Raw genomic sequence first — 15,078 nt, forward strand, 5'->3', positions numbered from 1 at the left:
TGACCGCTCTTCCCGCATTCCCTGGTTCGCGACGCCTACAATGCACAGAGTGGCGTGTGTAGCACTCGAGCGCTGGCCGTTTCTGTGGCAATATGTAACGAGTGCTACCTTGCGACGACTGCGGAGAGCCAAAACATCCCACACAGTTGGCGTTGCCCCAAACGAAGCTGCGCTCAGAATTCGCATTAGGCAGTGTTGTAATCGTCGGTGAATTTTTTAACCTCTGAAACTGGACGTTCGTCGATGAGGAATGCTGTAGTGGATTGGCTTCGGATTTTTTTGAGTCACCACGCACCCAAAGCGCCGTACACAATGCTTCTGCGTACTGAATGCTGCTATGGCTACAGGAACTTGGACCCACGACATTGTGCTCTGCAGGAAGACAGGGTGTAACTATAGCGAATACTTAGTGGCTGGAATGGGTGTTGGTGGAGATTCATGTTAAAACGCAGCGGACGTGCGGACGCAAGAAAGAAGCCAGGACAACAAAAACGCCGTTTTTTATGTCCCGACTTCTCTCGCGTGTCCGTATTTGCACGCCCATCGTCGTTTACTGTGTGGCACCGATCATTAAGTGCGCTGAGGGAGCCAACGACCATAAAGGCTAATATAATGTCAGCTTCGTAACGCAACAAGATACACAAGTAATTCAGCCAAATTATTCGGTCGACGATGCTTTGCACCTTGAAACCAGAAAACTTACCTCGGCAACCGAGGGCGTAACAGCGAGTAGGATTGGCGTTGGGCCGTGAAAGGACAATGTCATGTCTTGGTCGACAATGTCCTGGCACATGGACTTCACGTATATAAAAATCCCTGTAAATAAAACGTGAGGCCAACCTCATGAATACGAAGCAAAATTGTTGGAATCACTTCAAAACAAATTCAACGTAATCCGCGCTGTGTTCTCATCCAAGCACCTTGCATGAATAACAGAGAGCTGAGCTAGTTGGTATTCGTGTCAAAGAAACAGTGCATGCAAACGCGGACACAAGAGACAAGTCAAGACACTTCAAACGCCGACTAACGACTGAAAAAGGCGCACAGCAGTGGAAAAGAAAGTAGACATAAAAGCTTATCTGAGCACGCCCAGGCAATAGGCGAGACCTATCAGTCCGGCACGTGCTGTGGTCTACGTGAGAGATAACTGCTCAGGCATTTGATTTCTTCTTTATGCAACTCAGTCGACGGTTGGCTCACGCATGCGGTACCACTATTATCGATATGCCAGTCCTGAACCATTAGTCGCGTTTCTTCGTCCCCGTGGCTGTGCAAACTTGCATTATCAAATGGTTCAGTGCAACCGTTCATGTAAGCACGCTTTGTCATTTATCAATTGGCACCGCCCACTCGGCTATGAATGCGTAATCTACATTACTGCAGAGCACGTCTCAGCTAGGTAATCAATCCGTGACAGCGGCTGGGATCGGAAATTGCTTTCGCGGGATGCTCGCACCGCCTGCATCATCGACAGGAAATAGCAGTAAAACATTGCACTAACCTCTGAAATTCCCGGAACTTATTCATAACTGAACATCTTTTCATGAAACGGTCCATGAGACTGAATGGCGAAAAAATACAGATTCACTCTAACAGCAGTGCATGGCACGGTGAATACAGTCATGTACAAATGAAACGCCAACAACCAGTTGCAAAATAAAACAAGTTTCGAAAGTGATAACTGGAGAGCACAATGTGGAACCGCTTATTATGTTTTTGTCCAAGATGGCATAGGCCTCCAACGTGCACGGTGAAATCATACTGGCATTAAGCTTACAGGAGGTAACAGAGCAAACTTTCGAGAAAAGACGCGTTTTAGTCAACCTTGTTCGTCTTTCATTTGGCCGTGACTGTTCATCAGTCGGCGCTTGTCCTGTGTCTGCCTTGTATTGCCGTTATATTCGCGCTTCTCTAATGATTAACGTCAATCATTAACAGCATGTGCTCAAAAAATGTTACTTCTCGATTTCTTGTGACAATTAGCAATAGGCGATCAGAAAATTCCACTGACCAGTGGAAAATGACAAAAAACTCAGACGAAACGGAACAATGACTTTTCTTAACAAAGCGGTGCCTGTGAAATTCATGTAAGATAATACGAGCAAATAAAGGCTGTTAATGGGCTCAAATACATAGGCGTCCCTTGCTCGTCCGGTCTAACTTGACTCTAATATATCGTGCGAATGCACTGCTGAAGCAGAGACCAATAAAACGCACACACAAAATGAGCACCTCAACGTTGCGAGTTAACTGCACACAATGGTTTAATTCTACCATTATGGGGTGCTGTTAGATATGGTCTCGTCGCCATGCTTGCGATATTGACAGCTTGAATCAAGTGAAAAAAAAAAAACAGCATCGCACTAGCGGTGCCAAGCCTGAAGGTAGAGCGGAGCTGGGCGGCCTTCCTCGTTTCTCTCTCTCTTTCTCTTTCTCGTAGTTTCTATCCCTTCTTTGTCTCTGCTTCTTTCTTTTTTTCCTCTCTCTATCTATTTCTTTCTATCTCTTGCTCGCAGTTTCTATCTTCTCTTTTCTTTCTCTCCCTCTCTTTCTGGCTTCCTCTTTCAATCTATCTCCTCCTCTCTCTCTCTCTTTTTCCATTTCTTCTCTGTTTCTTTCTATCTCTCTTTAATGTATGTAAGAAGAGCGCAACAGACAAGGACTCAAGAAGAACACACACACAGCGCTGACTTTCAACAACGTATAATATCGCAGCGAAGTATAGTGTAAAAGGACAGACTGGTGGGCTAGTTGGTATTGCATCACTGTGAACAGTAGCGCAAAAAATCATACAGACGACGACAGAGCAAGACGGGACACAGCGCTTTTGCGCTGTGTCCCGTCTTGCTCTGTCATCGTTTGTGTGATTTTTTGCGCTACTGTTTGTTCACAGTTATGAAGTATAGTGCTCGTGGATTCAAACGAGACATCAATTTTTTTTAGCACAACGACTGGTATGCGCAATTTCTCGAGATAACTGCGTCATGTCGTAACAAATCTGGTCTCTAAATATCATTTCTCTGATCTGGAGGCCGTCACCTAGTCCGAGGTGCCTGTAGCCACACCCCACTCAATGAGGCCAGATATGCATGGTTAATAAAGTTTTTACTCACTCTGATCTACGCGTTCGAGTCGAATTTACGCCGATATGACCCGAACTGAAGACGGTGGAAACGAAAGGATGTGCGTCACTTAGCCCTAAATTGTCCTATTTCAATCCGTGAGTACTGTGTGTGTGTCTGTATATATATATATATATATATATATATATATATATATATATATATATATATATATATATATGTGTGTGTGTGCGTGTGTGTGTGTGTGTGTGTCTGCGTGTGCGTGCGTGCGTGTGTGTGTGTGTGTGTGTGTGTGTGGAATGGAGGCACGCGTAGAAGAGGGTGAATTATCAACAGTGACGATGACTATACAATAACAAATCTCTTGTCACGTGCTGATTGTGCTAGAGGACAGTACGCAATTTCGAAATTGATTGAGATACATAATCTATTTTAGCAGTAGCGCAACTGACTGGGAACTTAAACACAAGGTGTCAAACTTTTTGCTTTGATATACTTCAGTGATCTCTCGCTTGAACTGCTTGCGATGCTTAGCTAATACCTTGCAACGCTCAAAGAGGGGCACGCAGCCGCATTCACGGCACTGGATTTCGAGAAGGCCTCGAACCGCGATGTGCACACTGTTGTGATGCTCTTCGAAACGATCGTTCAAGCACATTCCGCTTTGCCCCACGTATTTCTTCTCGCATGACAGCGGAATAACATACACCACAACGGCGGCCACAAAGTGCGTTCTGTGTTTCCCAAAGCATCGCAGTCGATTGACAGCTGGAGCATTCACTAGCTTACAAAGCTCTGTTAGCGTTTCCGGAGCGGAAAAAACAACACTGATGCCAGCGCGTTGCTAAATTTTTTTCAGCCTGAGTAACTCAAGAACATTGGTAGTCAGAACGTCGAGGAAACAATGAAAAAAAAAGCATGTTTCGAAACAAACGAATATAAACTGGAATCAATACAAAAGCTTTTGTGGAAAAGGAAACGCTAAAAGAAAAGGATGTCTTGCAGGAAACCAGTGAACAGGAAAGCGAAACATCCAGCTTCGCCACCCCGCCGCATCAGCTATTTCTTAGCTTTCTTCTTTCTGTTCCGATTAAACCTGGCAGGTGTTAAAATTACAGTAATTAACCTAATATAATTAGGTTCCTTATTGCTGTAGTGGGTATCATAATAAATTACTTTTATAGGCTGGAAATATAGTGATGTAGCAAATCACTTCAAGCGACCAGTTTCAAGAAAATTGCTCATTACTTTCGCAATTACTTTCAACAAAGATATAGCATGTGCGCTTCCCTTATGGCATACCAAAGAAGAAAGAAAGACCCGAGAGGCACGCCAGTACTTCAAATCGCTTCAGAAAAAAGAAAAAAAACCTATTGATGTGTCACGTAGTACCTGTAGTCGCGTGAACACATGTATAGTTGCGTGGCAAAAGCGTAAGCTCGCACCAGACTTCACACCATCTAAATTTCACAACGAGTGGGTGGTTTATGGTGCATCCCATGGAGGAAGGAAAAACTAAGGAGAGGCCCTATCGTATCCCAATGCATTGCGAAAAGTGTGGAGGAAGTGACGTGAGATTTATGGGGCAAACAAACCGATATGGGGCAAACAAAACAGCAGACGCCCTGCGGCGTGCTCTCCGCGGTGGTTCGCTTCTGCTCGGATTTGTAGTCCCGGCGTATACTTAGCGCGTATTGTGCGGTTCGCACGCAGTAAAATGTTGCAAGCAGACGTTTACCAGGCTGTTCGTGCGTGGCAGGCCCGAGCGCTGCGTGCTGAAGTTCTTCGTGGAGCGTTTTTGTGCAACAGTACAGAAAGTACCGGTACGTGCCGTAATGAGAAACATTCAGCCCCTGCCTCATCGTATTCGAACTCACCTAGCAGTGACTTACGCGTTCTGCTGGGCGTTAGGCCTTTCTTTTCCTTTCTTGTAGCCCGATTTCCAGATCTATTGCCCGATTCGCGGTTCTTTGCTCGTGTATATGGAGTGAGCGCAGTAGCTATTCGGCGCAACGCCAACCTATAGTTGACGTAACTTCACGTCGAAAAGAAGACACCGCTGTACTGTACACGTGATCGTGCACGTAAAGTTTGTAATTCCAGTGCGCACACAACACAAGCACGCAGCGAGCGCACCGCACAATACATACATCACGTAGTCCGATAACAACAACAAAGGTTTATTGCCCTTTCGTTTCAACGACACAGCCTCTAAAACGTACACGATGCCTTCAGCGCATGGTATGTACGGCGCGTCAGACGCCAAACACAAAATTTCACGTGTGTTCCGAGTTGACACAACGAGTAAGAAGCAACAGAGCGCACATCCGAGAGCTCCGCATGCAAATACCATGCCTTAGTGATCAGTATTGAAGCGAACTTATACGTACAGTCGCGCTCAATATGACTTGCAACACGGGAGCGCGTGGCCTCATGAGTTTAATGAATGCGCACGGCTTCAACTTGCTTCATTTCTGTAACATATTATTATTTTCTTATTTGGAAACATACCCCAGAGAGAAAAAAGCTTTTACTTGTACAAATAAGGGCTAGTGGAAGGAATGCGAAATCTTTAAACTCGTGAGGCCACACGCTCCCGTGTTGCAAGTCATATTGAGCGCGGCTTGAAAAGTGACAACCGGTACTGTCCGCAGTGCACGCGATTCGCACAGGGCATACGCAACAGCTGGGCATTGCGTAGCTTTCCTAACGAACACACAGAAGGAGCAGCACGCGTGAATCGACTACGCCGCTTGCATGGCGAAAATCAAACAAAAGAAAAGGCTGCAAAAGTTTCGCGACTCGCTCGATGCGTGCATGCGCTTTTGAACGACGTGGCGGAAATCGCGAAATGTTTCGCTCCTCCTTCGCTAGGAGGCAATGCGGGCGTTTGCGATGCGGAGGCTTCACGAATGCTGCGAGGCGCGCGCGGCGGCCATCTTGCCATAGGCAAGGAACGGCAGCCACAGCGCACTCGCCGCGCTGATCGCGTCTCTCCGCCGTGGTTTTTAACGGTTATGGCGAGCATTAAGGGAGAAGTTGTCAAGAATAAGAAGCTAAATGGCCGATAAAAATGCAGTCAGTTTTATACTGACTTATTTGGCGTTTTCCTTGCAAGCATGCACACCGATGAAGGGTCTGTATCATTGGTTTTTAAAAATAATCATCCTCGTAAGTGCACACCTCACTCCTCGGCACTCATTTCGCTGTTTATTTCATTCGTCATGTGACGGAGTCCTGCGCATGTGTGGAGTTCGGCCACTTTCTTTGAGCAGAATATAAGTGTGGGTCTCGAAAGCTCCACACTCAAGCATATATATGCTCATCGAGTAGGATATGTTCATCAATGCTTGAAAGCGATTTATTTTCTCAAGACGAGCTCATAACCTCCAAAACCAAGTTTTGAGTTTGCATGGACGTGCTTCAAATATGGGCATTCAGCTTGCAGTCGACACTATTTCAATAGATATATAGCTTTTCGATACTATTTCGTTGGATCGGCTCTCTTTTATCCTGTCAATGAATTAATTAAAAACGCCCAAGTGGCATCCTTTGTCGTAAGTTTAAGCCAGCGAGCATATATACATGCAGTCTGTCATCATGCATTCCAGTCCCAAAGTCCACATATCTAACCACTTAGTCGCCCACAATCTCAACATGTTTCCTCATTTGTCATCAACAATCAAAGTACAGTAGAGTTTTTGTGCTGACAACGTATTGGTAGAGCGCAGCTCAGTTTGAGCATAAAGAAAAGAGGCTTCAGCGAAGAAGGAAACACAGGCAACAGGATGAGCGCTAAACTTCCAACTTTTTGTTTATTGCATGACCCTACAGCACATTATATGGCTCACCTCACAGCACCAGCCATATAATGCCATATAATGCCATATAATGTGCTGTAGGGTCATGCAATAAACAAAAAGTTGGAAGTTTAGCACTCATCCTGTTGCCTGTGTTTCCTTCTTCGCTGAAGCCTCTTTTCTTTATGCTCAAACTGAGCTGCGCTATACCAATACGTTGTCATAATGCACCAACTTGCCCATTCTGCAGTACTTTTTGTGCTGCATTGGGCTAGCTTTTTCGATACAGTGACTCATCTGTGAAGACAACATTTACTTTGATAGAATTCTGTATACCGTTCTCGTATAGTGCGCTCTGCTACAGTGCTTGATTGAACTTCGAATGTACATACTCATAAGTTCATGGAGAAAAGAAGTGCAGCGTTAACGCAAACGCCCGCAGCTCGGATGGATACGTGCCTTTCTGGTCTTTTCGTGCCATGTGGAGGGGTTGCTGTATGTATGGGGGAAGACCGCAGTGAACAACCCCCTGCCCTACTCAGACATGAGCATTTCATCCTTGATCTCGTTATTATCGCTTGAGGATCGAACCTCGCTCTCTTTTGTCATCCCGCAATTTTTCTGCTGCAGAATTTTCATCTTGAACTGTTTATCTCCCCTTAGAAAACATGAAGCGTTTCTTTGTAATGCTGCCGTGTAGGTGATGCAACTGTCACATCTTCAACAACTTTTTTTCAATTTGAACACATATAACGGCCGGAGTGCCCCGGAGCCTCGGTTAGGTCGCTTTATTTGCAGCTGAAATGAGCATTGCACAGTTGAGACCAACTGGTTTTACTCGCTGCACTACATAAAGCAAATACAAATAACAAAAGAAAAGGCCCGAATGTAACAAAAAAACATGACGTTACTTAACCTTGTAGTTGAGAGCTACACTTTTATAACACAACAGGGCAACCGATAACGAAATCTGGGGATTCGTCTATTTATATAATTTCAACGAAAAGCAAACGCGTCCCTTTCACAAGGGGTATCAACAAGCACGAAAATGTGTATCACTAGGTTCTGCAAGTGTTTTACAAATGCATCAAGCACAGACGGACAACTACTGGGTGCAAGCCTAGTCCGGTCGAAACAATTCCGCGAGAAGTGCCTCTAACATATGTGATCGCCGTCTTTTGGCTTCGAGACTTCCCGTCAAACAGCCTGCCCCGACGTAATTCGAACATTTGGCTCCTTAAGAAACCGGTTAGGAAAAAAGAAAGACCGTCAGATGTGAAATTAGAGACAGATTGCGAGCTGTAAGTTTTCATCAAGCTCGAAATGTTTTGCTTACAACTGAAACAGCTTACAGCTTACACCCCACAGTACCTTTTCGCTCGATTTATATAGCCGTACGCAACGCACGATATACCCAACAACGTCTGGACGCCACCACGCCAGAGAACATCTGGAACATTTATGCGGCCGCTGCAGCATGCGTTGCGGAAGGCGCGCCTTCTGCCTATGGCAATATGGCGGCGCGCGGCTTCACCTGAGGGGCACCTCCTCCACTCCAGCAAATTTTATTTTAACCTCCTTGGGGCCAACAATGCCGAAAACATTTTCACGAACCGTCCGTCCTCCTCCTCGCCTGCGGGCCGCGTGCTCGGAGGGGTGGGGTGTCAACAAGACAGGTTTTTTTTTTCTTTTTTCGGTAGCCGAGTGCGCCGGCGGCTCTTCGAACATGCGGTTTGTCTCTCGAGACGCAGCATCGTTTGCGGTTGGAACTGCAATCGGTCCGGGCTTTATTCCTCCCGTTTCGGACTGCGCGTGTGTGCGTGACTCAGCCGCCCGCGGGTCGGTCCGTCGTCTGGATAGGACTACCCGTTACAAAGCGCTCAGGCATAGGCCTCCAACGCTCAAGTTTGCGCAGCGCCGTCCGCCGCCCCAGCGGAGAGAGGGGAAAACTCCGGTAGCTGGGACGGGTCGCTCTTGCTTGGTTTTCCCATCGCGCGCGCGGAGAACGTGCTCCCCGGGGCTTTTATCTCGCATTTTTCACGCTATGGGTGCCGTTCCTTCGTCGTACTCGAAAGCAGGCACGCAGTCCTGCTGCATTGTGAACTGTCACAAAAGTTTAAAAATGTCGAAGAGCCGAAAACTTCCTGTCATGTTCTACCGTTTCCAATGCAAGCAGTCCGAGGAGCAGAGGCGTCAAGAGTGGATTATGGCAGTTCGCCGCGATGCTTTCGCGGTCTTGTCACCTTGAAGCAGTTTTTGTCGTACACAGTATTACGAACTATTAACGGGGAGAAACGTGATGATCGTGCTCATTTGAAAGGGAAGTGCGTTTGTGAACCGAAGTTACAACAAATAGACAGCCGCTGTACGTTTCGAGATTGCGCGCTGGCTTTCCGAGTCAACCATTTGTAATGTTACAGCAGCGGAGCATTTGGGCTTATTACACCACAGTTTAAATAACGTACCGTGAGTACTAAGTGTTTAATTCAGCTGATTGCGGTACATTTCCCGTCGCGGCTCCCTGTAAACAGAATTAAGCTGTATGTTTGCACTGAGCGTTTATATTGGCCTTGCATGCGACACGCCGTGATTGCTTAGAAGGCTGAAGTGTTGCGCTGCTAAAATCGTGGTCATGGGTTTGATTCACGCATACAGCAGCTGCATTTCGATGGGAGCGAAATGCACTAACACCGGCGTACTTAGATTTACGTACACGTTAAAGAAACCCAGGTGGCCGAAATTAATCCGAATTAATCCACCACGGCGTGCCTCGTATTAATGTCATGCGTTCGGCACGTAATAAAAAGCCTTGCATGCCGCTTTGGAAACGAGCTGAAAAAAGAACCAAGGTGGCAATTAAATTTTCGATGGCTTCGCGAATTCAGATGCGCTTATTATTGGGCACAAATCTCGGCATAATCATACACATGCGCGATCCCAGTGGGTATTGTATAGTATCAGGGGCGTAGCCAGAAATTTTTTCGGGGGGGGGGGGGGGAGTCCAACCATACTTTATGTATGTTTGTGCGTGCGTTTGTATGTGTGTGTGTACATATACGCAAGCAAAATTGAAAATTTTCGGGGAGGGTTTGACCCCCCCCCCCCTGGCTACGCCCCTGTATACTATGATGCTGACCAAGCGAGCTGTCGAAACAACCAAAGCGACATTCGAATAAGCGAACACGGTGCGTGATGAGGCGTCGATATTATTCGAAATGAAACACGCCTCTGCAAGAAACATGCATCGTCGAAGTGGGCATGAAATATTTATTTATTTTTTGTTTGCCTATATCATTATGCTGTCAAAGGGAGCTCTAAAAAAATCCAAGGCGACATTAAACTTGCGATCCGACGTTGTTATCATTCGATGCAAACCTCGGCAAAAGTGAAACTCCCACGAAACTGAACACTGCGCATTGCGATGCAGCCAGTGACTCAACAGGGCAGATGTAAATTTATGCTCTTCACACTGAGCTCATAATAAATTTAAAGCCGCACGACAAACTTGGCATCTAAGCAATTGAAAAGTTATCAATAGAAAACGCACTCGAAAGCGTGCTGGTTGGTTGCTGACAGCTCCGAGTATACACGACTGCCGCAACGAATGTGCGTTTTACCGGTAACATAATTACAGAACTCGCGCAGTCACCTCCCTACTCATGTCAAAGACATGTGCCCGTTCAGCATCTGCACGCACGTAGCGCTCGCACAAACAGCATCGCCCTTGACGACCTGCTCGGTCCCGAAAAGGTGGTCGATCAACCGTCCTCCTCTGGTAAGATTCCCACCGTTAAAACGTTTTTTTCCATCTCTGGGATCTTTCTAAACCTTCAGAGCAAGCGACACGTGAAGCTGCACGTGCACGGCGAGCAGAGAACAGCGCGTGCAGGGTGCCTGAACGTGCGGAGACAGCGCAGTCAAAAGGCAGGCGCGGAGAGGGGAGCGACCGGTTTTCGCTAGAAAGGCGGCGAAACGCGTGCGCCGCAGCGCCCTCTGGCCGAGCTTGGGAGGCCTATAATTCATCTTCAGCAGCAGCAACAGCATCAACAAAGTTAGTAAATGCACACAACGCCTTACGTACACGTATACTGGATAGTTCGCAAGATGATGAACTGTGGTGTAGTGGGCTCTTCGCAATTATACTTGCAATAGGCATTTTGGGATAACTTGAAACGGCTAAAAGATCCTTTCCTCGCGATGCGGTTGCGTTGTTCGCCGAGGAGCGAAGCCTGGCTAGCTAAGGAGAAGGCGATGTGAACGGGGCCCGACTAGGCTACCGCGTTCTACTCTTGAAGGCAAAGCTCAAGCGTCTTCCAAGTTTTTTTTTTGTTTTTTTTTGTCATATTGGTATGAAAAATGCTTGTAAAGAGAATGCATTTTCACTCATAAATAAAGAATTGTGCAGTATTTGTGATAACTGTCGTTCGTACAACTACTGCAGGTGTCTATATTTCTGGCCATGTTGCTCAGTTGACAACCATCTTTCCTTTGCACTATGCGGTTTTGGTTTAGATATTTTTCCCGAAGCCGCAAGTAGTGGACACCACTGATTGCCCTGCTGGTGTAATTCATTGAAGCCGGCGCGTAACACACTCTATTTCATGTTGAAGTTTGTCAGCGCATCACTGCACCCATTAAAAACATGAGTGCATAAAAAAGTATGCTGTGGGGGTCGTGAAATGCCAGGACTCTAGATCAACGCTTGTGAAAATTGATCCGTTCCTTCAAATGAGCTACATTGTTCAAAAGCTTCGAAGTCTACATTTTCGAGAATAGGCCATTACATTTTTCGAGACATGCATTTTTCTGTATTACTGTGGCACTGCAGAAAATTAACGGCATCCTACAGTGTTGTGATGAATGGCACCGTGTTGTTGTTATTTACTTAGTTACTGGATCTGAATTCCCTCCTATTTGCGTGAAATACAATTTTGGCTCTCGTGTAGCAGAAGCATGGTATTATCAATGAGTTTAATAGTTGCGCTAGAGAGCGTCTGAACGCTAAAGAAAGACATCACTGAGCGGCATGATTTAGAGTAGCGAGAGAGAGTGGAACACGGCTCCACATGAATGTAAGGCTGAACCACTTACTGATAAGACCTCAATTGACTTTTGTCTTGACTCGGCGAACATGTCTCATTTGTGATCGCGTCCTTTGGAGCCATCAAATAAAATAAGGATGCAGGCAGTGACGTCGTTTCGACCCGGCTTCAGCAAACATGAACAGCTTATCTTGTCAGGCTCTAAATGAAGTTAATCTCGAAGGTCACGAGTAGGTGGATGTCATCATTTCACATTTAAAGCAAGTAAAAGGATTTACGGGACATTAATGAGCTGAACCGTCATGCCGGTGAGCTTTTTTCGACAGGCGAAGGGCCAAAGACCACGTGCCTTGTTTTCTTCGTGATGACTGGTCCAAATGTGCGGAGAGCTGGGCTTGTTGGTTGTACATGATTAGAAGAAAAACAGCGCAGAACCACAGGACACACAGGAAGGGAACGCACACAGCGCTGAACTCTCAACAAATGTATTGCGGAAATAACAAATACATCGCCTATAAATACACATGATAACCACTCGCATATTTCTGCGTCACTGGACATAGCGCAGATAGGCCGCGAATAGCGCAACCGAGACAGATTACGTCAAACGCCTCCGTAGATACTCCATTTTTTTGGGCAATAATGCGATTCACGGGGTGCTGACACAGTTTTCACCCAACTGCGCAATCTTATACGCTTCAACAACTTCACGTGCTAGGCGATCCCTGTGGTTTCTGATAACACTACATTTCTCAAAAATAGGTGAGCACGTGCAACGACCTACAGTGGATGGCTAACCAGCCATCTTGTGCACGTTTTACATTGTTGTCATGTTCTCTCATTCTATCGTTAGCACAACGACCCGTCTGACCTACATAATATCTCCCACATGTGAGAGGAATATGATTCACAACATTTTCAATACAATCGATATACCTAGTTCTGTGCTTCTTCTGACAACCTTTTTCCCGGTTCATTGAATTGTATGGCCTCGTCAAACGGAAAATACTGTTTAATTCTGGAGGAGCAGAAAACACCACCTTAATCTTTGCTCTTTGCGCGATTCTTTTCAAGTTATGCGATGTTATGTGTATATTGTTGTGCCAGAGCACCTGACCGAACGGGGAGGCGAATAAACACCTGCACTTCGTTGGAAGTCCACGGCATCGCGGTCAGCGTCTACCCTGCGACCAAGCAAAGGGCCCGCACCTGCCACCTGGAAGCAGCGACTTAGCCCTGCATGCATTGTCTGAAATCCAGTCGTTTCAGCCAGCCACGTCGATTGACGCCTGTCGTTTTCGAAGCTACCCAGCTACGGAAAGCAGCATTCCTGAGGACGATGGAAAGGCTGCTCCACACCTGGGACCAAACAGCCTCCCTGTCAACACCTGCAACCACGGAAAAAGCCAACCCTGCGAGCTGCCCTACCAGTTGTCCACCATCGGTGGGGTGGGTTCCAAACCGTCGTGCTGTTCGTACCGGTTTGTCCGAGACCAAACAATGGACGGATGCCTTATTTAAGACCGGGCTGGTCTGTTGTTAGAGAGACGCCCCAGCCGACTTGGTCGTGCTGGCAGGCTCTGTCCTGCTATAACCTGCTATATCTTGCTATGACCTGCTATACCTGCTATAAACGTTGTTAAGTTTTGTAAACGTTTTGCCTCTTTAATCTGCCCACAGCGATAGTCCGACATCTCCGGCATCATCGGCTCGCCAGCCTCCCGGCTTTCCTCGACACAAAATACCCCCAATTCGTAACAGTGGTGGCAGCGGTGGGATACCACGACCCCGTATCTCGAGCTGCGCACCCGAGGGCATACCCTACTTCGTAACAGTGGTTGGCAGCGCTGGGATACGCTACCCTACGGTTGGCAAGCCGGATCGGATCCCTGCAGGCACCAGGACGACCGCGACACCGCTTGACGGCAGCAACGAGTTCAACGGACGTCGGCCGCTTTGGTTGGGTGGGATACGCTACCCTCATCTCAACGGTTGGCTTCACTGGGATATACGCTACCTTCATCTCATCGTTTGAGGCGCTGGGATACGCTACCTCAACGTTTGGCTGCACGGGGATATCCTGATCCCTACGTTTGGAGAGCCGGATCGGATCCCTGCAGGCCCGAGGAGCGAGGACGCTCACGACACCGATCGACGGCAGCCACGAGTTCGACCGGAGTCAGCTGCTTTGGTTGGGTGAGTGCCCAACGTTTACTGGTCATTTCGCCAGACCTCTCTAGCACAGGCAGATGTTAGGAGAGAGTTTTGTGTTTTGTTTGATTCATTTTACTCACTTTGAACCATGGTATTCGTTTTAAAGTAGGAGTAAATATTGTAGAAAGGCATCACGAGGGACGAGATCGCGATGGAGAAATACCTAATACAGGACCTCCTTGAAATTTGTGAGGACTTGGGCATTTCCGCCGGGTCCGCAAAAACAAAGGAAGCGATTCTCGAGGTGATGTGGGCGGAGAACGTGACCATCGAGGAAGCTGACGAGACTTGGGAGGATATTTGCGAGAAAAGGCGGAAGGCGGAGGAACGCGAAATGCGCGAAAAGCGGAAGGCAGAGGAGCGCGAAAGGCGTGAAAAGCGCGAGGCCGAGGAACGCGAAAGGCGTGAAAAGCGGGAGGCCGAGGAACGCGAAAGGCGCGAAGAGAGGCAGGCTCGGAGGCGTCGCGAAGAGCGAGTACATGCTCTTAGGATGAAGGAGCTTCATGATGAAATTGAGGCGAGTAAGTGGCGGCGAGCACGATACTGTCTCCCCGTCTTCAAGTCAGGCTTGAACATTGAGACTTTTCTCGCTGGCTTTGAGACTGTCTGCGAGGAGGTTGGCGTTAGCCGAAACCTTTGGTTAGAGAAGCTTGTCGCGTTGCTGCCGCGCCAAACTGCATGCGTTTTGGAGCGCTTATCCGCTGAGGAAGCGCAAGACTTTGATAAGGCCAAAGAAGCCTTATTGCGCCACTTCGCTGCTCCAAGTCCCGCTGACTGCGAAAGTCGAGACGTTAAAGCCCTAGCGCATGAAGCGCATCGAAAGGTGCAGGCGGACGATTCGCGCCGCAGAGACCAAGAAGTCAAGAAACGTCGCGAAGCGCTGGAGGCCGAGGCCCGTCGTAAGGCGATAGAGGACGCCGAGGCCCGTCGTAAGGCGCT

The 15,078-nt window shown here is 47.4% G+C and overlaps 1 protein-coding gene across 1 annotated transcript in view; it reads right to left on the reverse strand.

Annotated features, from left to right (window-relative positions):
- LOC119402449 (cytochrome P450 4c3) overlaps positions 1–15,078 on the reverse strand; it is a 215,430-nt gene that overhangs the window by 136,943 nt on the left and 63,409 nt on the right. Inside the window, exon 2 of the mRNA XM_037669602.2 lies at positions 704–816. Within this exon, the coding sequence (XP_037525530.1) occupies positions 704–816 (113 nt within the window). The remainder of the gene's footprint in view (positions 1–703; positions 817–15,078) is intronic.

The sequence above is a fragment of the Rhipicephalus sanguineus genome, chromosome 8 (genome assembly GCF_013339695.2).
Source record: "Rhipicephalus sanguineus isolate Rsan-2018 chromosome 8, BIME_Rsan_1.4, whole genome shotgun sequence".
NCBI classification, from domain to species: Eukaryota; Metazoa; Arthropoda; class Arachnida; order Ixodida; family Ixodidae; genus Rhipicephalus; species Rhipicephalus sanguineus.